The sequence below is a fragment of the Eschrichtius robustus genome, chromosome 7, assembly GCF_028021215.1.
Source record: "Eschrichtius robustus isolate mEscRob2 chromosome 7, mEscRob2.pri, whole genome shotgun sequence".
NCBI classification, from domain to species: Eukaryota; Metazoa; Chordata; class Mammalia; order Artiodactyla; family Eschrichtiidae; genus Eschrichtius; species Eschrichtius robustus.
The window spans coordinates 112,456,653-112,480,330 of record NC_090830.1 but is presented as its reverse complement, the minus strand read 5'-3'; the positions used below and the strand labels follow the sequence as shown (position 1 = coordinate 112,480,330).

Sequence of the window (23,678 nt, the reverse complement as noted above, 5' to 3'; positions counted from 1 at the left end):
AGCTGCCTATCATTTGCCTTTCCATTATGAAACCTCAGAGAACTTGAGTCAGGGTGAAGAGTTCATAAATGAGGATGCCTATCTCCTTCATCCCTAGCAAGGCTTCTTTTTTTCTTTTTTTTGGTATTTGAAGGGAAGGTCCAGGCTTTAGAAACAGAAGGTAGACAAGCTCTTGTACTTTTGCCTGCTGTTTCTTTACTGTACCTGTGCTTTTAGAGGATTGAGAGTGAGGGGTGTTGTGTGGCAGGCAGCAAGTGTCTGGAGAGACTTACTTCTACTCATCATTCCCTGCTGTTTCAAATCAAAGCTCACATCTCTTTTCTAAGAGTAGTAAACTTCACACAAAGCTCAGACAGCATGGGAGAAAGGACTTCTTTGCTGGCAAAGAAGCAGATATGGTCTTAGAAAAGGAGAGGTCAAGCCTTTTTGTGTCTGTGGAAGTAGGAAGGGTTGAGGGGGAGAAGACAAAAGGAACATCAAATACTTGCAGCTGCTGAACCCCTTCTTTATAGTTCCCCATCAAACGGGGGAAATAGGTACAGGGGCAGTAGTCATGATGGGCAGAGGAGCAGAATTTATTTTATAGTCTTAGGTGAGAGAGTATAAGGCAACTGATAAATTATTTTATGCTTAATATTTATTTGCAAAACTGTCTTTAAAGCTGCACTGTTGGGGGCTTCCCTGGTGGCGCAGTGGTTGAGAGTCTGCCTGCCAATGCAGGGGACACGGGTTCAAGCCCTGATCCGGGAGGATCCCACATGCCGCGGAGCAACTAGGCCCGTGAGCCACAACTACTGAGCCTGTGCGTCTGGAGCCTGTGCTCCGCAACAAGAGAGGCCGCAATAGTGAGAGGCCCACGCACCGCGATGAAGAGTGGCCCCCACTTGCCGCAACTGGAGAAAGCCCTCGCACAGAAACGAAGACCCAACACAGCCAAAAATAAATAAATAAAATAAAGAATTATTTTTAAAAAAAAAGTAAAAAAAAAGAAATAGGAAAAAATACGTAAAAAAAAAAAAAAAAGCTGCACTGTTAACCTAGGGACTTGGCAGGCAGTCTCATAACTGAGATTGCTTGGGTTTTAGCACTCTCTCCCCTCATTAAAGATTACAAGGCAAAAAGGGGACCTTTTCAGTAAATGTTGTCACAGTCAAGAGAGGACAGAGCAAGCTGCACTTTTGTTTAAATATTTAGTACAGTGAAGGGCTTTCTTTTTCTTCATGAGCTCCTTTCTTTTTTTTTTTTTTTTTTTATTCCTAGGTATTTTATTCTTTTTGTTGCAATGGTAAATGGGAGTGTTTCCTTAATTTCTCTTTCAGATTTTTCATCATTAGTGTATAGGAATGCAAGAGATTTCTGTGCATTAATTTTGTATCCTGCAACTTTACCAAATTCATTGATTAGCTCTAGTAGTTTTCTGGTGGCCTCTTTAGGATTCTCTATGTATAGTATCATGTCATCTGCAAACAGTGACAGTTTTACTTTTTCTTTTCCAATTTGTATTCCTTTTATTTCTTTTTCTTCTCTGATTGCCATGGCTAGGTCTTCCAAAACTATGTTGAATAATAGGGGTGAGAGTGGGCACCCTTGTCTTGTTCCTGATCTTAGAGGAAATATTTTCAGTTTTTCACCATTGAGAATGATGTTTGCTATGGATTTGTCATATATGGCCTTTATTATGTTGAGGTAGGTTCCCTCTATGCCCACTTTCTGGAGAGTTTTTATCATAGATGGGTGTTGAATTTTGTCAAAAGCTTTTTCTGCATCTATTGAGATGATCATATGGTTTTTATTCTTCAGTTTGTTAATATGGTGTATCACATTTATTGATTTGCATATATTGAAGAATCCTTGCATCCCTAGGATAAATCCCACTTGATCATGGTGTATGATCCTTTTAATGTGTTGCTGGATTCTGTTTGCTAGTATTTTGCTGAGGATTTTTGCATCTATATTCTTCAGTGATATTGGTCTGTAATTTTCTTTTTTTGTAGTATCTTTGTCTGGTTTTGGTATCAGGGTGATGGTGGCCTCATAGAATGAGTTTGGGAGTGTTCCTTCCTCTGCAATTTTTGGAAGAGTTTGAGAAGGATGGGTGTTAGCTCTTCTCTAAATGTTTGATAGAATTCACCTGTGAAGCCATCTGGTCCTAAACTTTTGTTTATTGGAAGATTTTTTTTTTTTTTAAAGAATTCCTTTATTTTTATTTATTTATTTATTTTTATTTATTTATTTTTGGCTGTGTTGGGTCTTCGTTTCTGTGGAAGGGCTTTCTCTAGTTGTGGCAAGCGGGGGCCACTCTTCATCGCGGTGCGCGGGCCTCTCACTGTCGCAGCCTCTCTTGTTGCGGAGCATAAGCTCCAGACTCGCAGGCTCAGTAGTTGTGGCTCACGGGCGTAGTTGCTCCGCGGCGTGTGGGATCTTCCCAGACCAGGGCTCGAACCCATGTCCCCTGCATTGGCAGGCAGATTCTCAACCACTGCGCCACCAGGGAAGCCCTAGTGGAAGATTTTTTTTTTTTTTTAAAGTCAGGTTTGGTTTCTAGGCAAGCCCTTAAAATGGCGGAAGTTTTTGTTTTTTTTTTTAAATTTATTATTTATTTATTATTTATTTTTGGCTGTGTTGGGTCTTCGTTTCTGTGCAAGGGCTTTCTCTAGTTGCAGTGAGCGGGGGCCACTCTTCATCGCGATGCGCGGGCCTCTCACTATCGTGGCCTCTCTTGTTGCGGAGCACAGGCTCCAGACGCGCAGGCTCAGTAATTGTGGCTCACGGGCCTAGTTGCTCCGCGACATGTGGGATCTTCCCAGACCAGGGCCCAAACCCGTGTCCCCTGCATTGGCAGGCAGACTCTCAACCACTGCGCCACCAGGGAAGCCCCTACTGGAAGATTTTTAATCACAGTTTCAATTTCATTACTTGTGATTGGTCTGTTCATATTTTCTATTTCTTCCTGCTTCAGTCTTGGAAGGTTATACCTTTCTAAAAATTTGTCCGTTTCTTCCAGGTTGTCCATTTTATTGGCATAGAGTTGCTTGTAGTAGTCTCTTAGGATGCTTTGTATTTCTTTGGTGTCTGTTGTAACTTCTCCTTTTTCATTTCTAATTTTATTGATTTGAGTCCTCTCCCTCTTTTTCTTGATGAGTCTGGCTAATGGTTTATCAATTTTGTTTATCTTCTCAAAGAACTAGCTTTTAGTTTTATTGATCTTTGTTATTGTTTTCTTTGTTTCTATTTCATTTATTTCTGCTTCGATCTTTATGATTTCTTTCCTTCTGCTAACTTTGGGTTTTGTTTGTTCTTCTTTCTCTAGTCCCTTTAGGTGTAAGGTTAGATTGTTTATTTGAGATTTTTCTTGTTTCTTGAGGTAGGCTTGTATTGCTATAAACTTCCCTCTTAGAACTGCTTTTGCTGCATCCCATAGGTTTTGGATCATCGTGTTTTTGTTGTCATTTGTCTCTAGGTATTTTTTGATTTTCTCTTTGATATTTTCAGTGATGTTTTGGTTATTTAGTAACGTATTATTTAGCCTCCATGTGTTTGTGTTTTTTATGCTTTTTTTCCCCTGTAATTGATTTCTAATCTCACAGCGTTGTGGTCAGAAAAGATGCTTGATATGATTTCAATATTCTTAAATTTACTGAGGCTTGATTTGTGTGTGAGCCAAGATGTGATCTATCCTGGAGAATGTTCCATGTGCACTTGAGAAGAAAGTGTAATCTGCTGTTTTTGGATGGAATGTCCTATAAATATCAGTTAAATCTCTCTGGTCTCTTGTGTCATTTGAAGCTTGTGTACCCTTATTAATTTTCTCTCTGGATGATCTGTCCATTGGTGTAAATGAGGTGTTAAAGTCCCCCACTCTTATTGTGTTACTGTCGATTTCCTCTTTTATAGCTGTTAGCAGTTGCCTTATATATTGAGGTGCTCCTGTGTTGGGTGCACGTATATTTATAATTGTTATATCTTCTTCTTGGATTGATCCCTTGATCATTATGTAGTGTCCTTCCTTGTCTTGTGTAACATTCTTTATTTTAAAGTCTATTTTATCTGATATGAGTATTGCTACTCCAGCTTTCTTTTGATTTCCATTTGCATGGAATATCTTTTTCCATCCCCTCACTTTCAGTCTGTGTTTGTCCCTAGGTCTAAAGTGGGTCTCTTGTAGACAGCCTATATATGTGTCTTGTTTTTGTATCCATTCAGCGAGCCTCTGTGTTTTGGTTGGAGCATTTAATCCATTCACGTTTAAGGTAATTATCGATATGTATGTTCCTGTTACCATTTTCTTAATTGTTATGGGTTTGTTTTTGTAGGTCCTTTTCTTCTCTTGTGTTTCCCACTTAGAGAAGTTCCTTTAGCATTTGTTGTAGAGCTGGTTTGGTGGTGCTGAATTCTTAGCTTTTGCTTGTCTGTAAAACTTTTGATTTCTCCATCGAATCTGAATGAGATCCTTGCCGGGTAGAGTAATCTTGGTTGTAGGTTCTTCCCTTTCATCCCTTTAAATATATCATGCCATTCCCTTCTGGCTTTTAGAGTTTCTGCTGAGAAATCAGCTGTTAACCTTATGGAAATTCCCTTGTATGTTATTGGTCGTTTTTCCCTTGTTGCTTTCAATAATTTTTCTTTGTCTTTAATTTTTGTCAGTTTGATTACTATGTGTCTCAGGGTGTTTCTCCTTGGGTTTATCCCGCCTGGGGCTCTCTGCGCTTCCTGGACTTGGGTGACTGTTTCCTTTCCCATGTTAGGGAAGTTTTCGACTATAATCGCTTCAGATATTTTCTCGGGTCCTTTCTCTCTCTCTTCTCCTTCTGGGACCCCTATAATGTGAATGTTGTTGCGTTTAATGTTGTCCCAGAGGTCTCTTAGGCTGTCTTCATTTCTTTTCATTCTTTTTTCTTTATTCTGTTCTGTGGCAGTGAATTCCACCATTCTGTCTTCCAGGTCACTTATCCGTTCTTCTGCCTCAGTTATTCTGCTATTGATTCCTTCTAGTGTATTTTTCATTTCAGTTATCGTATTGTTCATCTCTGTTTGTTTGTTCTTTAATTCTTCTAGGTGTTTCTTCTTTAATTTTTCTAGGTCTTTGTTGAACATTTCTTGCATCTTCTCTATCTTTTGCCTCCATTCTCTTTCCGAGGTCCTGGATCATCTTCACTCTCATTATTCTGAATTCTTTTTCTGGAAGGTTGCCTATCTCCACTTCATTTAGTTGTTTTTCTGGGGTTTATCTTGTTCCTTCATCTTGTACATAGCCCTCTGCCTTTTCATCTTGTCTATCTTTCTGTGAATGTGGTTTTGTTCCACAGGCTGCAGGATTGTGGTTCTTCTTGCTTCTGCTGTCTGCCCTCTGGTCCATGAGCTCCTTTCTTATCCAGAGCTGAAGCAGTAGGTTCTACAGTATATCTGGCACATCTGTTGACCAGTTAGAATTAAAACATGTCCTTCTTAGTAGTGATGTTTGAAACAGTTACATAACTAAAACTTGGTGACTTGGGATGCTAGCATCCTGCGGTGAGAAGGGGACACTCAATAAACTGAGCAAATTTGATGTGGAAATCACCATGCAGAAGTAAATTTGGAACACTGAAATGTCCATTTTATAATCAAATTTCTGAGCTCAATTGCTGTTTAAGAAGTGGCAAAAAGTAGATTTTTAAAAACCTATGGGCATCTAAGCAGACATGTGCTTGGGAAGGTCAGTGCTTTCTTCAAATACACTTACTTTGCCTGCTTTTAAAAAGTCCTTAGTAGCTGTGATGTACTCATTCTAGCCCTGTTTGGATTTCTGTAGAGCTAGTCTACTTTCATTACTTTCATTTAATAACTTTATTGATTATGCTTTGATTACCTTATTGATGCCTTTCTTTCTTTTTTTTTTTTTTCTTTTTTAAGCCTTGATAAATTTGCTGAAGTTCCTTATGTCAAATGAGACTGTACTTTTGGCCAAACACAACATTTTTACCTTAGCCCTTATGGTGAGTAGCAAAAAAATATATTTATTTTTATGAAGCTGTACCCTAAGGCAGAAATGGGCTGTTTTGAGACAGGAGCTGGTATTCTAGGGATTAAGCCATAGGGAAAACCAGGCCTTTATTTTCCCTTTGGATCAGAATCTCTATACCGGTGCTCCCCACTTTCACCTATGTCTTTGGAGAACCTGGGGCTCTTTCATGAGATAATGGTAACACACCATTATATGATATTCCCACCACACAGATATAAGAGGTGTAAATTAATTTCAAGAGCACTGATAATACTAAAAAGTAGAAAATAATTAGGAAGTGGTGAGTTTTGAGTACTTATTACTTTATTTTAATATAATTTATTGAATTGCAAGTTTATGTAAGTTAATTTTTAATAATGACTTTGTTTAATAACCAGCTCACAAAATTTCTGAAAATTTAACAATTAACTCTTGCAAGACAATAAGAGCTGGCTATAGCACACTACTGGTAATACCCTTCTGGTCTTCATAGTATGATACCTGTTTATGGGCTTTTGCTTCTTTTTTAGATTGTGAACCTATTTAATATGTTTATCACATATGGCGATACATTCCTGCCCACCCCCAGTAGTTATGATGAACTCTACTATGAGATTATCCGCATGCACCAGAGCTTTGACAACCTCTACTCCATGGGTAAGCTGTCTTCTTTTTATTCCTCTCTCCCCATCAGCTGTGATTTTTGGTATGTGAGAGGAAAAGACTACAAAAGATTCTCCTCTAGTTGCTTGGTGCCCTTGCTTGGCACAGAACTATGTAGTGTCCTTTTCTCAGGCAATAAGAAAGAATATGTGGACTTCTTTGCCTTCAGGAACTCAGAATTCATCTCAGTAGAAAGCTGGTTAGCTTCCCTGTAGCCCTTTCTTGATGTTTGTGAAAGAGAGAGAATAGGGAGGCTTGTGGATTTAGTGAGTACCAGTGAGATCAGAGTGAGAGTGGGTGGGAGTTGACAGCAGCAAACAAAAGAGCTTGGATCCCAAGGGAACATTGTGTGATTTGAGAAGGTACAGGGTTTTAAGGAGTTTTAATATACCTAGGTATTTTTAGCATAACTCACAAGAGGAAGTGGGCATTAGATAAAAATTTTTGTTGCAAACCTTTTGGCAATTGGCTCACTAAAAATTTACTCTGTAGCTGTAATGAGTATAACTTATTTCTGAAAGAGGTCATGTATCCCTGTAAGTTTGAGTGAAGAGGCTACTCAAACCCACCTAAGTTTGAAAGGTCTTTATAGTGCCCAGAAACAGAAAGCCACTCAATAAAGCTGTCTGTTAAAAAACTCCAGCTTATTAGCTTTATTGGGATGTAATTGATATATAATAAACTGCACTGTTTTTTAAAAAATTTTTTATTTATTTTGTGGCCGCGCCACGCAGCCTGTGGGATCTTAGTTCCCCAACCAGGGATGGAACCCGTGCCCCCTGCAGTGGAAGTGCAGAGTCTTAACCACTAGACAGCCAGGGAAGTCCCAAACTGCATCCTTTTAAAGTATACAATTTTTAATAAGTTTTAGTGTATTTATATGTATATGAAGCTGTCATTACAATCAAGATAATGTACATATCCATCCCCTCCCTAAAATTTCGTTGTGTCCCTTTATGTCCCTTTTACCACCTCTATCCCTCACCCGCCATCCCTGGACAACCACTGACCTGCTTTCTGTCACTGTCGATTAGTTTACTTTATCCCTTTCATTGTGTCTATTCGTGAAAAGTTCATCTTCTGCTTGGGACTCCTGTATGATGAGAAAGCTAGAGAGGATTTGGAACAAATACCTGGAGAAAGAGTAGAAGCAAACCATGGAAAAGAAGGATTGCCTAGGAGGAAAAAATTTTTTCTATTTCCCTACTCTCTTATTCTCAGTGTAATAGCTTTAGCATCAGGTCAGCTCCCCTCAGAATATTAAGTTCCCACTGTCACATCAAGACACACGTCTCTTTTTTTTAGGAGCTAGGAAGTGTTCCATGAGAACCCTCTGGCAAACTTCCCATTGGCAAAAGGTGCTCAGAGTACCCTGGTGTGGTTTGCATGTACCCACTTTACCAATGTCCTTGTTTTCAAGAATATAGGATTTTCCAAGGGTGAAGAGCTACCCCAGAGGCTTTAGCACCCATTAATAGATGAATAAAGATGTCTTTCAGTGAGGAAAGGAAAGAGAGTTGGAATGGGGGAGGTATTTTATAGACATCTGACTTACCTGCTCCACTGTGCCATATACACAAATGAGATAAACCCTTGTAGCCACAGCAATAAGATAAGAGAGGACATCTGGGAATGCTCAAATCTGCTAACAGAATTAAAATGGTAACCAAGAAAGTACAAATAGGAAAGCGAAAATTTCACTAAATGAAACACAACAAATAGTAGGAGGTGGCATGTTTCAGTTCTCTCCATTTTGTATAAAGTATGAGGAAACTTCTGGTGGAAAAAAACATTTGTTTTAAGTCAAGTTTTTTGAGGTATAATTTACATATATGGTAAAATTCACCCTAAATGTACAATTCTGAGTTTCAACAAATGCATATGGAAGTGTAATTATCACAGAAAATCAAGATATAGAAGGGTTTCACTATCTCAAAAACTTCTCTTGTGCTCCTGTGAGGTCAACTCTTCCACCCACCCCAATCCCTAGCAACCACTGATCTGTTCCATGTCCGCATGGTTTTGCCTTTTCTAAAAAAATATATAGAAGAAATCATACAGTCTTTTGAGTCTGGCTTCTTTTTTTAAAATTAATTATTTATTTATTTTATTTTTGTTTGCTTTGGGTCTTCGTTGCTGCACACGGGCTTTCTCTAGTTGTGGTGAGTGGGGGCTACTCTTCGTTGCAGTGCGCGGGCTTCTCATTGCTGCAGCTTCTCTTGTTGTGGAGCACAGGCTCTAGGGTGCACAGGCTTCAGTAGTTGTGGTGCACTGGCTTCAGTAGTTGTGGTGCATGGGCTTAGTTGCTCCGCGGCATGTGGGATCTTTCCGGACCAGGGCTCGGACCCGTGTCCACTGCATTGGCAGGCGGATTCTTAACCACTGCAGGGGAAGCCCTGGCTTCTTATACATAGTAATTTGTTTGAAGTTATCCATGTTGATGCATGTATCAGTAGTTCATTCCTTTTTATTATGGAATAATATTCCATTGTGGGAATATGCCAGCTTAGTTTATCCATTTATCAGTGGAAGGACATTTAGGAGGTTTCCAGTTTTTAGCGATTGTAAATAAAGCCCCTGTAAACATTTTTGTACAGTTTTATGTGAACACAAGTTTGCATTTCACTTGATTACATACCTATGAATGGGATTTTTGGGTATTATGTAAGTATATGTTGAACTTTATAAGAAACCGCCAAACTGTTTTCCAAAGTGGATGTACTATTTTACATTACTTACAACAGTATGCAAGAGTTGTAGTCACTCAATATCCTAAATGGCATTTTTTTTTTTTTTTTTTTAGGCTTCTTACAGGTGTGTAGCGATATCTCATTATGGTTTTAATTTGCATTTTCCTGATGAATAATGGTGTTGAGCATCTTTTCCTATTCTTATTTGCCATCCATATATCTTTGGTGAAGGATTTGTTCAGATTTTTTGCCCATTAAAAAAAAAATTTGCATACCCGTGTTTATGGCAGCACTATACACAATTGTCAAAAGATGGGAGCAACCCAAATGTCCATCAACAGATGAATGGATAAATAAAATGTGATATATACATATAATGGGTTGCTATGCAGCCTTTAAAAAGAAGGAAATCCTGTTACATGCTACAATGTGGATGAATGTTGAGTATACTATGCTAAGTGAAATAAGCCAGTCACAAAAGGTTTCCACCTGTATGAAGTATCTAAGGTAGTCAAATTCATGGATACAGAATGGTGTTTACCAGGCGGTGGTGGAGAGGGTGCAAAGGGAGTTGTTTAATAGGTACAGAGCTTCAGTTCTGCAAGACAGAAAGGTTCTGGAGATCTGTTTCACAACAGTGTACATATACTTTACATCATTGAACTGTACATTTAGAAATAGGTTAAGGTGGTAAATTTTATGATTGGTATTTTTTACCACAATAAAAAAAAATATACTAAACTCTAGACTTTATTTGGATTCTGCTAATTTCTCTAATGTTCCTTTTGTATTCCAGGATCTCATCCATTGCTACATTTACTCGTGATGTCTCCTTAGTCTCTTTTTATCTGACAGTTTCTTAGTGTTTGCTCATTTTTCATGGCCTTGACAGTTTTGAGGAGAACCTTCTTCAATTTGGGTTTGTCTGATGACTTACTCATGGTTGGACTAGGGTTATGCGTTTGGGGGAAGAATGCCACAGTGTCAGAGTGGCCTTTTCATCACATCAAGGGTATATGTTATTAACATGACTTAATCACTGGTGATGTTAATCTTGATCACTTGGTTAAGGAAGTGTTTGCAAAGTTTCTCCTCTGCAGGGTTGCTTTTTTCCTCCTGTTCCGTGCTCTGTTCTTTGGAAGCAAGTCACTAAATGCAGCCAACTTTAGAGTTAGTGTTGTACCACTTCAGTAAAATATACAAGCTTTGCTACTATATAGGGTTCTCTAATCACCAGCCCGCCACACTTACTTTGGTATTACAGTTGTCATATGTATTACATCTACACTGAAAACCCCACCAGACAATGCTATAATTTTCACTTGTGACAATCATCCAAATTCTAAAGAACTTAAGAGGGAAAAATATATTTTCTATATTTGCCTATATGTTTTCCATTTCTGTTGCTCTTTTTATTCCTGAAGATCCAAATTCCTTTCTGATATCATTTCTCACAGTCTTAAGAATTTTCTGTAGCATTTTTTTGGGCTTCTGGTGACAAGATTTTTTTTTGTTGTTTGTTTTCTTTCATTCCTGAAGGGTATTTTTGCTAGATATAGAATATTGAGTTATAGTTCTTACCTTTAAGTACTTTGAAGATGTTATTCCCCTTTTTTTGGCCCGTATGGTTTCTGATAATAAATCTGTGTTCATTTGAATCATGTTCCCTTGTTTGTAATATGTTGTTTTTCTCCCGCTTCTTTTAAATTACTTTTCCTTATCTTTGGCTTTCAGAAGTTTGATTATGAAATGTTTTGGCCTGGTTTTTCTTTGTTTTTATCCTGTTTGGGGTTTGCTGAGGATCTTGAATCTCACCAAATTTGGGAGTTTTCAGCCATTCTTTTTTTTTAGTTTTTATTTATTTATTTATTTATTTATTTTTGGCTGCATTGGGTCTTTGTTGCTGAGTGCAGGCTTTCTCTAGTTGTGGCAAGTGGGGGCTACTCTTTGTTGCAGTGCGTGGGCTTCTCATTGCGGTGGCTTCTCTTGTTGCGGAGCATGGGCTCTAGGCGCGCAGGCTTCAGTAATTGTGGCCTGTGGGTTCAGTAGTTATGGCTCACGGGCTCTAGAGCGCAGGCTCAGTAGTTGTGGTGCATGGGCTTAGTTACTCTGCAGCATGTGGGATCTTCCCGGACCAGGGCTTGAACCCGTGTCCCCTGCATTGGCAGGCGGATTCTTAACCACTGTGCCACCAGGGAAGCCCCAGCCATTCTTTTTTGCAAATTGTTTTCTGCCTTTAATTTCTCTCTCCCTTTCTTCTTGGACTACAATAACACAAATGTTAGACTTTCTGATATTGTTACACAGGTCTCTGAGGCCCTGTTTTTCCCCCCGTTTTTTCCTGTTCTTCATGTTTAATAATTTCTATTGTTCTGTCTTTAGGTTTACTGATTCCTGTGTCAATCCATTCTGCTATTAAGTCCATCTAGAGAATTTTTTATTTTACATAATATATGTTTTACTTCTAAATGTTTTAATTGGTTCCTTTTTATAGTTTCAGTTTCTCTCCTGAGAAGTTCTACCTTTCCATTCATTCAGGAATGTTTGCCTTTTTCTTATGGAGCATATTTGTAATAGTTGCTGTAAAACTCTTTGATAATTTTAACATCTGTGTCACATCAGGCATCTGTTTGTCTTTTCTCTTGAGAATTTGTCACATTTTCTTGTTTTATTGTATATCCTGGTTCTTTGTATGTCCTGGTTCCTTATAAGTTTAGTAATTTTGGATTACATCCTGGACATTTTTCTTATGTTGTGTAGACTCAGGGTTCAGTTATAATCTGGAGGGTTGTTTTTTTTCTTGGTATTAGTAGGCAATCAATCCAGTTAGACCACAGGTTCTTTCTCACTTTCTGTAGGTAGTGGTTCCAATATCAGTTCAGTTTTCAAAGCCCTTTCTGTGCTACTTTGGATCTGGTCCACATACTCACCACTCGGGAGACTGGACTGTAGTTCAAATAGCAGTTTAGTTTTTAAAGGGTTTGCTTTGCTGCTTTGTATTTGTTCCATGCTTGGTCAGCTCCCATGAGCCTAACTTTCATATGCGGAATTAGAGGAACACTTTCTCCTGGTCTGTCCAGGATTCCCTCTATGTTCTCTGGGCAGCAGAAGCCCCTTTTCCTGGTTTCTGTCTACAGAAAGATGAGGTTTCTATTGAAGTTTTAGCCATCCACCCAACTCCTCTATCATGCATCTCTGTGACTGTCTGGATCTTGAGGCAAACCTGCAAGAGAAAAATAGGAAAAAAGAAACCCTGGAAACCCACTTTTGTGGGTGTTTCTCCAAATTTTGACTCCCCTCTATAATCTGTCTGCTTTTGTTTAATTTTCAGAGCCCTCAGGTTGTACTTTTTATATTTTATACAGGATTTTTAACTGTAATCAGCAGGAGAGGCTGAAGTAGGCTTACTCTGCCACACTGGAAGTGGAGTCTCACCTTCAGTTTTTAAAGACATTTTTGCTGAATATAGAATTTTTCTTTCAATACTTAAAAAAAATGTCATTTTGTTGTTTTCTGGCTTGCATAGTTCCTGATGAGAAGTCTACTGTCATTCTTAGCTTCATTTCTCTGTATATATCTTTTTTCTCTGCATGCTTTTAACATTTTCTCTTTATTGCTGATTTTCAGTAGTTTATCATGTGCCTTAACATGGTTTTCTTTATTTTTCCTGGAGTCTCTTGAGCTTCTTGGATCTGTGGATTTCTAGTTTTCATCAAATGTGGAAAAGTTTTGGCTGTTAATTTCTTCAAATATTTTTCTGTCCCCTCTCCTCTTTTCTTGTTTTGGAACTTCAATTATATATATATTAGACCTCTTGACAGTGTCCCATAGGTCACTAAAGCTCTGTGAGTATTTTTTCCTTTCTTTCCATTTTTTTTTGGTCTTTTCTCTTTCATTTTATTTTATTTATTTATACTATTTATTTTTGGCTGCACTGGGTCTTTGTTGGGTCTTCGCACGGGCTTTCTCTAGTTGTGGTGAGCAGGGGCTACTCTTCGTTGTGGTGCACGGGCTTCTCATTGTGGTGGCTTCTCTTGTTGCAGAACACGGGCTCTAGGCGCATGGGCTTCAGTAGTTGTGGCATGCGGGCTCAGTAGTTGTGGCTCGCGGGCTTAGTTCCTCCGCAGCATGTGGGATCTTCCTGGACCAGGGCTTGAACCTGTGTCCCCTGTGTTGGCAGGTGGATTCTTAACCACTGTGCCACCAGGGAAGTCCCTGTCTTTCATTTTAGATAGTTTCTATTCCTCAGTCTTCAAATTCACTGATCTTTTCTTCTGTATTTTTTTTAATATGCTGTTAATCTCATTAATCTCAGTTCATTTCATCCTAGTGTATTTTTTTGTTTCATAAAGCATTTTCTTCCCTAGAAGTTCTATTTAGACTTCTTTTTTTTAATATGTTCATTTCTTTCCTCATCATGTTTATATTTTCCTCAATCTTCCTGAGCATATGGAGCATATTTACAATAGCTGTTTTAATGTCCTTTTCTGCTAATTCCATCATCTCTCTTCATGTCTAGATCTGTTTCTATTGACTGATTTTTCTCCTGCTTATGGGTCATATTTTTTTCTACTTCTTTGAATGCTGGTAATTTTAAAATTGGATTTATAACATTGTAATGTTAATGTTGTAAGTGCTTGATTTTCTTATGTTTCTTTATATAGTGTTGGACTTTGTTCTGGAATGCCGTTATGTTGTGTGGAATCAGTTTCATCCTTTTAGGGTTTGCTTTTAAGGGTTGTTAGGGAAGGTAGAGAGCAACTTTTATTATGGGCTAATTTGGCCCCATTACTAATGCAGTACCCATCTGCAGACTCTACCTGATAACCCATGTATTAGTAGGTTTTTCCACTCTTGCTGGTAGAAACGCAAATTATTTTATTTGTGGAGCCTTCCATGAGCTCCACAATTTCTTCTCTTTTCCAGTGGTTCTTCACCGCCAGCTTTGGGTAGTTTCCTCTTCCCTGTGTGAAGATTGGTGCTCAGCAAAAGATGTAAGAGGACCCCTCTACAAACTTCCATAGTTTCCTGTCAAACTCCCTCCTCTACAGTACTCTACCCCACAAATTCTAGGTGCCTTGGCCTGTCCAGTTGCTCATCTCTATGTCTTTGGCTTGGCATGACTTCTGGATTCTGTTTAAGTTCCTCCTCCCTGCCCTGTAGGCTAGAAACTTTTTCACATAGTAAGCTGGGATAATCGTAGGGTTCACTTTGTTTGTTTTCCTTCTTCAGGGATCACAGTTCTGTATACCTGTTGTCCAGTGTCTGAAAACTCTTGTTTCATATATTTTGTTCAGTTTTCTATTGTTTAAGGTAGGAAGGTTAATTATGTCTTGATACTCCATCATGGCTAGAAGAGGAAGGCTCACTGAGACTTTTTTGATAAAGGCACACATTTAATATTCCTATGGCATTAATTTATTGCATGATATCCACTGAATAGGAAGGACCTTGAGACAAGCTGCCCTGAACCATAAATGATACCATATTTTGAGCTGTTTTTTCCATTAAAAAAAAAAAAAAAGATAATTAGAAAAGAAAAAGCAAGGTAAAAAAAATTTTACAATCTCTCCTTTCTAGTATGACCACTGTTTTCATAGTTGTATATTAGTCTACTTGTATGCATAGCTTTACATAGTTGTAATCATGTTTTCCTATTTCGTGTTTTTTTAAACTGTCAGAACATTTTCCTATTTTTTTGTCGTTTTCTTAGGTCTCTTTCTCTCTCTCCCTCTCTTTTTTTTTTAATTTTTTTAAAAAAATAAATTTATTTATTTATTTTTGGCTGTGTTGGGTCTTTGTTTCTGTGCGAGGGCTTTCTCTAGTTGCGGCAAGCGGGGGCCACTCTTCATCGCGGTGCACGGGCCTCTATTGCGGCCTCTCTTGTTGCAGAGCACAGGCTCCAGACGCGCAGGCTCAGTAGTTGTGGCTCATGGGCCCAGTTGCTCCGCGGCATGTGGGATCTTCCCAGACCAGGGCTCAAACCCGTGTCCCCTGCATTGGCAGGCAGATTCTCAACCACTGCGCCACCAGGGAAGCCCCTCTCTCTTTTTTTTGCATAGTATGGATGTAGTTTATTTAACCCTTCCTTCTTTTCACGGTAATTACGGTTTCCAGTTTTTGCTATTACTTAACTCTCTTTCTTTAATGGCCACATAGCATGCTATTTTTGTGTACCATAATTTACTACATAAATGGTAACCTTAGCTTGAGGCATTTAGGGCATTTTGAGATAATTTTGTGTTTAAATTTGGTAACTTAGAAAAGAATGTAAAAGCCTATGGCATTTCCAAGGGAAATGCAGTGATGAGGTTATCTGGGTGCTTGTTCACTAAGAACAGAACTGACAGGATGTTAATAGAGAAATAATACAGGGACAGAGTTAAATACCTCTCTGAGGTAAGGAGAGTAAAATTCAGCTCAATTCCGTAAGTGTTAGGTCCTCACCATCAGAGAATTTATGATTTAGTGGAGGGTCTAGTGAAAAACAGATGCATCTAAACAGTTTTTGCAATTGAGTTGAAAAAAATACATCTGACCTGCTTGAAACAATTTTGTTCATTACGTGAATAAATTTGCACAAACACTGGGTGAAACCTGAGTTCAGACTGTAGAGCGCTAACTTGAAACTATACCAAGTTCCCCTTCACTAAATCTTGTAAATTAGAAAAGCAGCACTCTGATAATGTTTTATTAAGGCTTCCATGTTCTCTTTCATAAAATTGCATGAATTTATAAAAATGAAGTATTGCTAGAACAGATGCAGAGCAGCCAGATGAACTTTCTTTCCCTATTACAGTTATAGGCCCTCCCTCTAGTAGAACTGCTGCTACTACTCTTCTTGCTAGAGGAATACTGGTCAGGAGTAGGTAGTGATGGTACTCAGATGTAAAGTTCCTATGCAGATTGATTACACATTTCTTAATGTTACTTAGGCTCTGACTTCCAACCTTTGAGAAAGTCTCAGGTACATTCTTTTATTTGTTTGGGAGACAAGTCTATTTAAATTCATAATAGCTAATGCTTATATAACATTTACTATGTGCCATGCACTGATCTAAGGCTTTATCTTTAACTATTTGATTTTCGTGATTATCCTTTCATGTAAGTATTGGTATTATTCTCTAGTAAGTGGCAGGGGCTGGACTGGGACTCCGACAGTTGGCTTCAGAGTTCACACTCTTAACCACTCACTGTGTAAGTACAGGCTGTAGAACCATTCCCTCCAGGTTTAAATTCTAGCTCCATTACCTACAACTCTGTGAATGAACTTGATCAATTAATTATTTGTCTCCTCTGAGTCTCATACGTATGCTGTATTGCATATAACCTCTGTCCAATTTCTGACACATAGTAAACTCTCTACATATTTAGCTCATATTAGTTATTCATTTGTTAAAAACATATGCTTGGAGTGCCCACCATATGCTTGCTCTTTCAAGGAGCACTTGTGCTGGTTTGTCTCTTTTCTAAAATAGTGTAGGTACTGGAATGTGTGACCATAAAGCTCATAGCTGATAGAGGATATGATGATCTGTATTTCCATCATTCCTTCTCCTGTGAGTGAGGGTGGAAAAGAGACATTGGTCAGAGAAGGGAAGAATATTCCTGTTGATTCATGTTGCAGGTCACACAGTTAAGTCAGAGGAGCTAAAACAGGTTACTCCTTGATTGAAACATGACCATCTTCTATCTTGCAAGGTTATTTGTCCTGTTTGGCCCAGCTTAGACCTTCAGGAGAAAGACACACTGTATGTGGAGCAGGAGGGGGCACTTACTCAGCTGGCCAGTTCCACTAAATCAGCCCCAGCCATTAGGGAAATGATAAATGTGGCAATCAGGTGACCCATCACCACCCCAGTGTAGATTTTAAATGAATGCAAAAACTAAGTATGGAAACCTGTTAGCAGGGAGTGGAGAGAGGGGAACCCAAGGCAGAGGAGGAGTAGAATATTTTGATAGAAAGTGAAAAAAAGAGGAAAAAGTTTGCGGTAAAGATAGTTGAGAATAAGCCCTTATGTTTTTTCCCTAGATGAAGATGTCTTAAATAGAAGATTGGCACAGGCTCCGTTTGGTTATTCTAATAGTGATATTCTGCGATGTGTCTTCATTCCTCATATTTGTGTTTTATACCAGGGGTCTGACACATCTTTGTTCTTTCCTTTTTTACAGTCCTGAGGCTTTCTACGAATGCAGGCCAGTGGAAAGAAGCAGCTAGCAAGGTGACCCACGCGTTGGTTAATATCAGGTGAGGAATGAGGGTTTATCTCTTTCAGAGTTCCTTGGCTCATCCTGAGGTTTATTGTACCTTTCTAAGTGGAGTGTGTTGAACAGCACCACTATTTTAAGCCCTGATGTCTGTAGGAGTGGAAGAAATTGTCATATTTGATCAAGAAAAGCAGGAATGCATGTGACTTTCATTTTGTCATATTGAAATAGCTCACAGTGTTTGCTCTTCTCTGAATTTTCTTACCAAGAGATGGTTGGAAGCCCTTTTCAGCATCTTTGTTGCCAAAGTGTTTTCTGTGTATAGGTCATCTGAAAGCTGTTCTGTGGCAATTTTTTCTGTCATTCTCCAAGAGTTGAATGAATGACTCATGGGGATCTGGAACTTTGACGTTTTGCTTTACATGGCTATTTCTATTTGTGGTAAACAGAGCCAAATGGAGCTCATGGGGCTAAGTCATTTTAGGTTTCTTATGAAACAGCAAGGCAATTATAGAGTGCTGTATGTATTGGATAAAATTGAGTCAGACATGGAGTTGGTTTAGGGTTTTGAGGAAATAGCACACACTCACAGGAGTGAGCTGTTTGTAAATGGAGAGAATGTGCCTTCAGTATTATGAAACCTAAAGCTGGCTTTTCTTACATTCCTTGCTCCCTTTGTGCCTATCATTTTTCATTTTCTCAACAGTTATTATATATTGCTCTTGCAAACAACTGAAAAATTAACATTGAGTAGAAGAGGCAAACCCAACAGATGGGGAAACTTGATTTAGCTCCAGATGTAAGCCTTGCCAGACATTTCCAGTAATAGTAATGCACATTTACAACTTGGTATAGATTCTAATTTGTGACAGAGCTGGGATTGTGTTTGTTCCTATATCTTTCTTTTCTTGCCCTTTTGGTTTTTTTTTAAGGTAAAATGTCCTGTCCCTGCAGTGATTTACTAATGTTTGGCAAATCTGGGAACAAAAGAAAAAGTGTGAAATGTGTGTGTTGGGAGGGCTGGGATGAGGGAGCATGGGGGTGAGATGTGCTAACAAGATTGTATTGAAGGTATTGAAGGTTGATCTGCCTTACCTGACCCCAGAGACATTTTGTAGTAAACACGATTTTATAAATCTCACAACTAAATACATAACTGCATCGAGCAAATAAGCCAGATACTATAGTAAGGCCTTATGATAAATGTGATTTTCTGTAGGATTCAGGAATTACAAACTGCTTTCTCCCAAATATCCCTTTGTGACCCAAGGGCAATATGACAAATGTGAGTGTTTGAAAGAAACACCAGATTCCGGGCTACAGTATGAAGTGCATATGGGTATAATTTATGTTGTGTTTATTTATTCATGTATTTACTTAGGCTTTCCAGGCAGTTCCTTTTCATCTGGGGCCTGTTCCCTTGATCACAATCCTTTATGCTTGCTTTATCTCCTACTTTGTTGCTTTTCCTTTCAGTGGCTTCTGGCTTGGCTGCTGTCATTCTTCCCAAGGGCCATCAAACAGCTGATTTAAGCTATTGGCCTGTCCTTTTTCTGAATAGCCCAGAAACGACTGGCCTGAGCTTTGAGCAGATAACCATGACCTCTTCCTTCTCTTTGTAGGTCTCTATCAGGCCTACCTATACCTCCATTTTCATTTTCTCAAACTTCTTTGATGAACTTGCTGCAGAGAGTAATTATATCATCCTCACTGTTGCTAATGAATTAGACTTGGAGTATATGTAAAAAGTATCAAAGATCCAGTCAGTTTTTTCAAGAGATTACTGGAAGGATGTGTTAGAATATCACTTATCACCCTCAAGCCAGATCAGGGGGAAATACTGGTGATGCTGAGCCTGCAAAAGTTTACTTTTTTCCTTTTTAACATTTATTTTCACTTAATAAGTGCTAAACTTGTTGCTGCTCCTTCTTAAACTGCTATCTTTCTTCTTCAGTCGTCAAACTCTATAGCATGTATTATAAACTTTTAAAAAATATACTTTTTACCAATGAGGAAACTGAGTTTTAAGGATATTTGAATTGCAGAAAGTCCCACAATTGTTGTGTGGCAAAGCGGAGAATTAATCATAGGTCTTCTAATTCCCAAGTCCAGGGCTCTTTCTTTTATATAGTAATACCTCCTTCTATAGTGTTACATCAAAGGCTACTATGGAGGTACACAGAAAACTCAGTATGATGTATTGAAAGGGACATGGGCATGGAAATTTGAGTTAGAGAAACTGGGTTTTTAATTTTTGTCTCTACCACTTAATATATGATCTTGAGCAAGTTATTTAGCATCTCTGGACCTCTTTCCACTATCTATAAAATGGAGGTCATGATGATATCAATTGTTTTACAGGGAAGTGGTTGTGAGAATTACATATAATGTAACGTATGTTAAAGTATTTCATGAACTATAAAATACTGGTCATTTCATTTAGCGTAACGTCTGTACGGTTCATCCCTGTTGTAGCATGTGTCAGAATTTCCTTCCTTTTTAGGCTGAATAATATTCCTGTTTATTTATTTATTCATTCATTCATTCATTCATTTATGGCTGCATTGGGTCTTTGTTGCTGCACATGGGCTTTCTCTAGTTGTGGCGAGCGGGGGCTACTCTTTGTTGCAGTGCGTGGGCTTCTCATTGTGGTGGCTTCTCTTGTTGCGGAGCACGGGCTCTAGGCGTGCCGGCTTCAGTAGTTGTGGCACACGGGCTCAGTAGTTGTGGCGCACAGGCTTAGTTGCTCCACGGCATGCTTCCCGGACCAGGGCTTGAACCCGTGTCTCCTGCATTGACAGGCGGAGTCTTAACCACTGTGCCACCAGGGAAGCCCTAATATTCCATTTTATGTATATGCCACATTTTGTTTATCCATTCATCACTGATGAAACCCCAAGTGGATTGCTTCCACCTTTTGGTTGTTGTGGTTTTGGTTATTTGTACATGGGTGTACAAATATCTGTTCAGTTCCTGCTTTCACTTCTTTTGCGAATATACCCAGAAGTGGAATTGATGGATTGTATGGTAATCTTATGTTTAACATTTTGAGGAATTGCCATACCATTTTTCTGGTTTAGCATTCTGAGCCTTCCTTAAAATGTTTCCTAAGTGTGTCTTCATTTATCCCTTCTATAAATGTTAAAATGTTACCCGTAAAAGATGTTTTGCTTTTCTTTGTAGGTAGGCTGTGTTGCTTTGAATAAGGGTGTTCCAAGGAGTATTCTTTTCTCCGAGTTAGTATTCTCTTAGCTGAGGGCAAATAAGTGGTATGCCTAAGAAGTCAGCATTCCACTGAGCCGATGGTAATGAGTGCTGCCTTATGCTCCTTATGCTCCAAAGCTACAAAGTTGTAGCTTTGCTTCTTCTTTTTTTTTTTTTAATTAATTAATTTATTTATTTATTTTTGGCTGTGTTGGGTCTTCGTTTCTGTGCGAGGGCTTTCTCCAGTTGTGGCGAGCGGGGGCCACTCTTCATCGCCGTGCGCGGGCCTCTCACTGTCGCGGCCTCTCCCGTTGCGGAGCACAGGCTCCAGATGCGCAGGCTCGGTAGTCGTGGCTCACGGGCTTAGTTGCTCCGCGGCATGTGGGATCCTCCCAGACCAGGGCTTGAACCCGTGTCCCCTGCATTGGCAGGCAGACTCCCAACCACTGTGCCACCAGGGAAGCCCAGCTTTGCTTCTTAAGAGCCTTGTGTTGTACATCCATGACACTGTTAACTTTGGGTGGTTTAGGAAACAAGAGACTGTCAGAAAATTGGACCTGTGGGTCTCCCAGGGGTACTATGGGATATTTAACTTCTGGCCACCAAATTGATTATCAAGGACAGAGTGTATAAAGGCTTAGCAGTAAAGTTGTGATGGTATGCAACATTTACTTATATTGTTTGTAAATGTTGTGTTGATCCCACACCTGGAAAGGATTTCTTTCTTTCCTTTGTTGATCCCACACCTGGAAAGGATTTTCTTTTCTTTCTTTCTTTCTTCCTTTCTTCCTTTCTTCCTTCCTTCCTTCCTTCCTTCCTTTCTTTCTTTCCTCCCTCCATCCTTCCCTCCCTTCCTTCCTCCCTTCTTTCCTTCCTTTTAAATTTGGCTGCACTTCATGGCATGTGGAACTTCCCCAACCAGGGATCAAAACCCTTCAGTGGAAGTGCAGAATCTTAACCACTGGACCACCAGGGAAACCCCCTGGAAAGGATTTCTAAGGCAGAGTGAACAAACTCTTAGCCACCTCTCCTGTAGTATGTATGTTCTTTGATAATCATGGCAAGGGATTGGGTTGCGTGTGAAATTTTCAGATACCTAACAGCTGGGAGGGCCTCCGAGACCGGTTTGCCAGTTGATGACAGCTACAAGTTATGTCTTTGGGATCTTCTGGAACGCAGTGCATGCAATGGCAACCCTAACAGTATCTCACCAACAGTGAAAAGCAGCAGAAAGGCTGCAGACCTTTCCTTTTTTTGGAGTTTAGATTGTGACAGTGAAAATTAAAAGTACTTCTACTTGCTTGGAGGCCTAAATTTGCTCGTCAGTCTGTTTGCTTTTTACTTGTCTTTCGTGGCTTAGTCATGCTAGTTCTTTAACTGTCAAAGTTATTTGTGTTTAAACAATTTGTCCTCTCTTCCTGTTTGATCCTTCAGAGAGATTCTTAAAATGCAGCTGCTTAGAAACTGCTATTTTTATTGAAACACCTGATGTCATTAACATACAGGGCCCTATGTTTGTTCCTCCCCATCAGAGGGTTGTTCCATTGCTTTGCCACAAGAAAAATAAAATAGTATTGCTCCACCTTTAAAATTCCACTTGGTATAATTATTACTTCAGCTGCCTTCACATATCTACTGATCCCCAAAGGAAAAATAACCTGAGGGACTATGCACAGGGATGGAAGGAAAACATTTTAGAAGTTTTGCTTGGAGACTTCTATGCTAAATATTTCCTGTCACCACTTAGCAGGCTACCCCAGTGAGGTCCTGTACTTTAGGGAAGATGTCTGCTGACTATTAACCTAATTAGTCAAAAGAGAAAAAGAAAAATGTTAGACTAAAATCTGACCTTCATCTAACCAAAGAACTTTCAAGGTAAGTAATTTGAAGCCCTTAATGAATCTCTTCAGGTTAACATCTTATTGCTTTTCACTTAATGAGCATTTTATTAGCACCAAGTTCACAATCCTTTTCTCTTGTTGCTCACAGAAATAGTGGCTGAATGACTGCGAATAGGTTTTTCTCCTGATCTGTAATTTTCTTAAGGTGGATAAAGTTTGATCTATGATATTACTCTGTGGTTAATATATTAATTTTTCCTTTTATTTGGAATGCATTAAGCTAAAGTTTAGTTTGTCTTTGAGAATGCCTTTTTAGATACTGCTGGGGTTAGTGACAAGCCTGGGGTTTGGAATGAGAATTTAGTGCATTTCTTTGTAAGTCTCTTAATTGTTCACCTAGTGAGTTTGCCTCTTGTCCCCCTGTCTGCTCCAGTGGTCTTTTTGTTCCGATGCTGAGGTGTGCTCCTCCCTCCTGCTTATGTGCTTATGTAGCTATTTTCCTTCATCCTAAAAAATACTCCCTCAAAAAAAAAAAAAAAGGAATGCTTTAAATGTACACTCTGCTGGGGACTCTAAGGAACAAGAAAATCTCTCAGCACTCTCTGGATACGGGGGTTCACTGAGAATAACACCCTTTGGAGTGGGCTGTGTATAGAATTCTGACTGTCACGGGGTGGGGGGTACAGAACACCCTCAGGCAGTAATCAAGGCCACTGTTGATGGCCACAGAGTTAGAGTTGGGAAGGGAATGGAAGGTCTCAGCCAGGCAAAATCCCCCCAAATCCCTTTGCCCATGCACCTGTTTGGGCTACAAAATTTGCCTCTTAGTCACAGCTCTCTTATCAGAATGGATACTGACGAGTTGAGAGGGGGAGCAGTTTGATGCCAAGCACTTCAGCCAAGCACTTCAGCTGAAAGATGCAGCTTAGTCTAGTGAAAAGTAAATATGGACTAAAGTGACTAATGATAGAAGCAGAGGCATTGGGCAGATGGCTCTTGAGTAGCAAGGAGTACACGAACATAATCTTCTAGTCCAGTTGTCTGCTCTAAAGTGGCAGGCAGGCTCAGATTATCCCCGGGTTCAGAATT

At 39.3% G+C, this 23,678-nt stretch overlaps 1 protein-coding gene across 4 annotated transcripts in view; it reads left to right on the top strand.

The window, feature by feature from the left end:
- ARMH3 (armadillo like helical domain containing 3) overlaps positions 1-23,678 on the top strand; it is a 179,434-nt gene that overhangs the window by 76,329 nt on the left and 79,427 nt on the right. For all 4 annotated transcript variants that reach the window (XM_068548430.1, XM_068548429.1, XM_068548428.1 and 1 more), the window contains 3 exons: positions 5,893-5,975; positions 6,514-6,640; positions 17,509-17,584. In XM_068548430.1, coding sequence (XP_068404531.1) covers positions 5,893-5,975; positions 6,514-6,640; positions 17,509-17,584 — 286 coding nt within the window. The remainder of the gene's footprint in view (positions 1-5,892; positions 5,976-6,513; positions 6,641-17,508; positions 17,585-23,678) is intronic.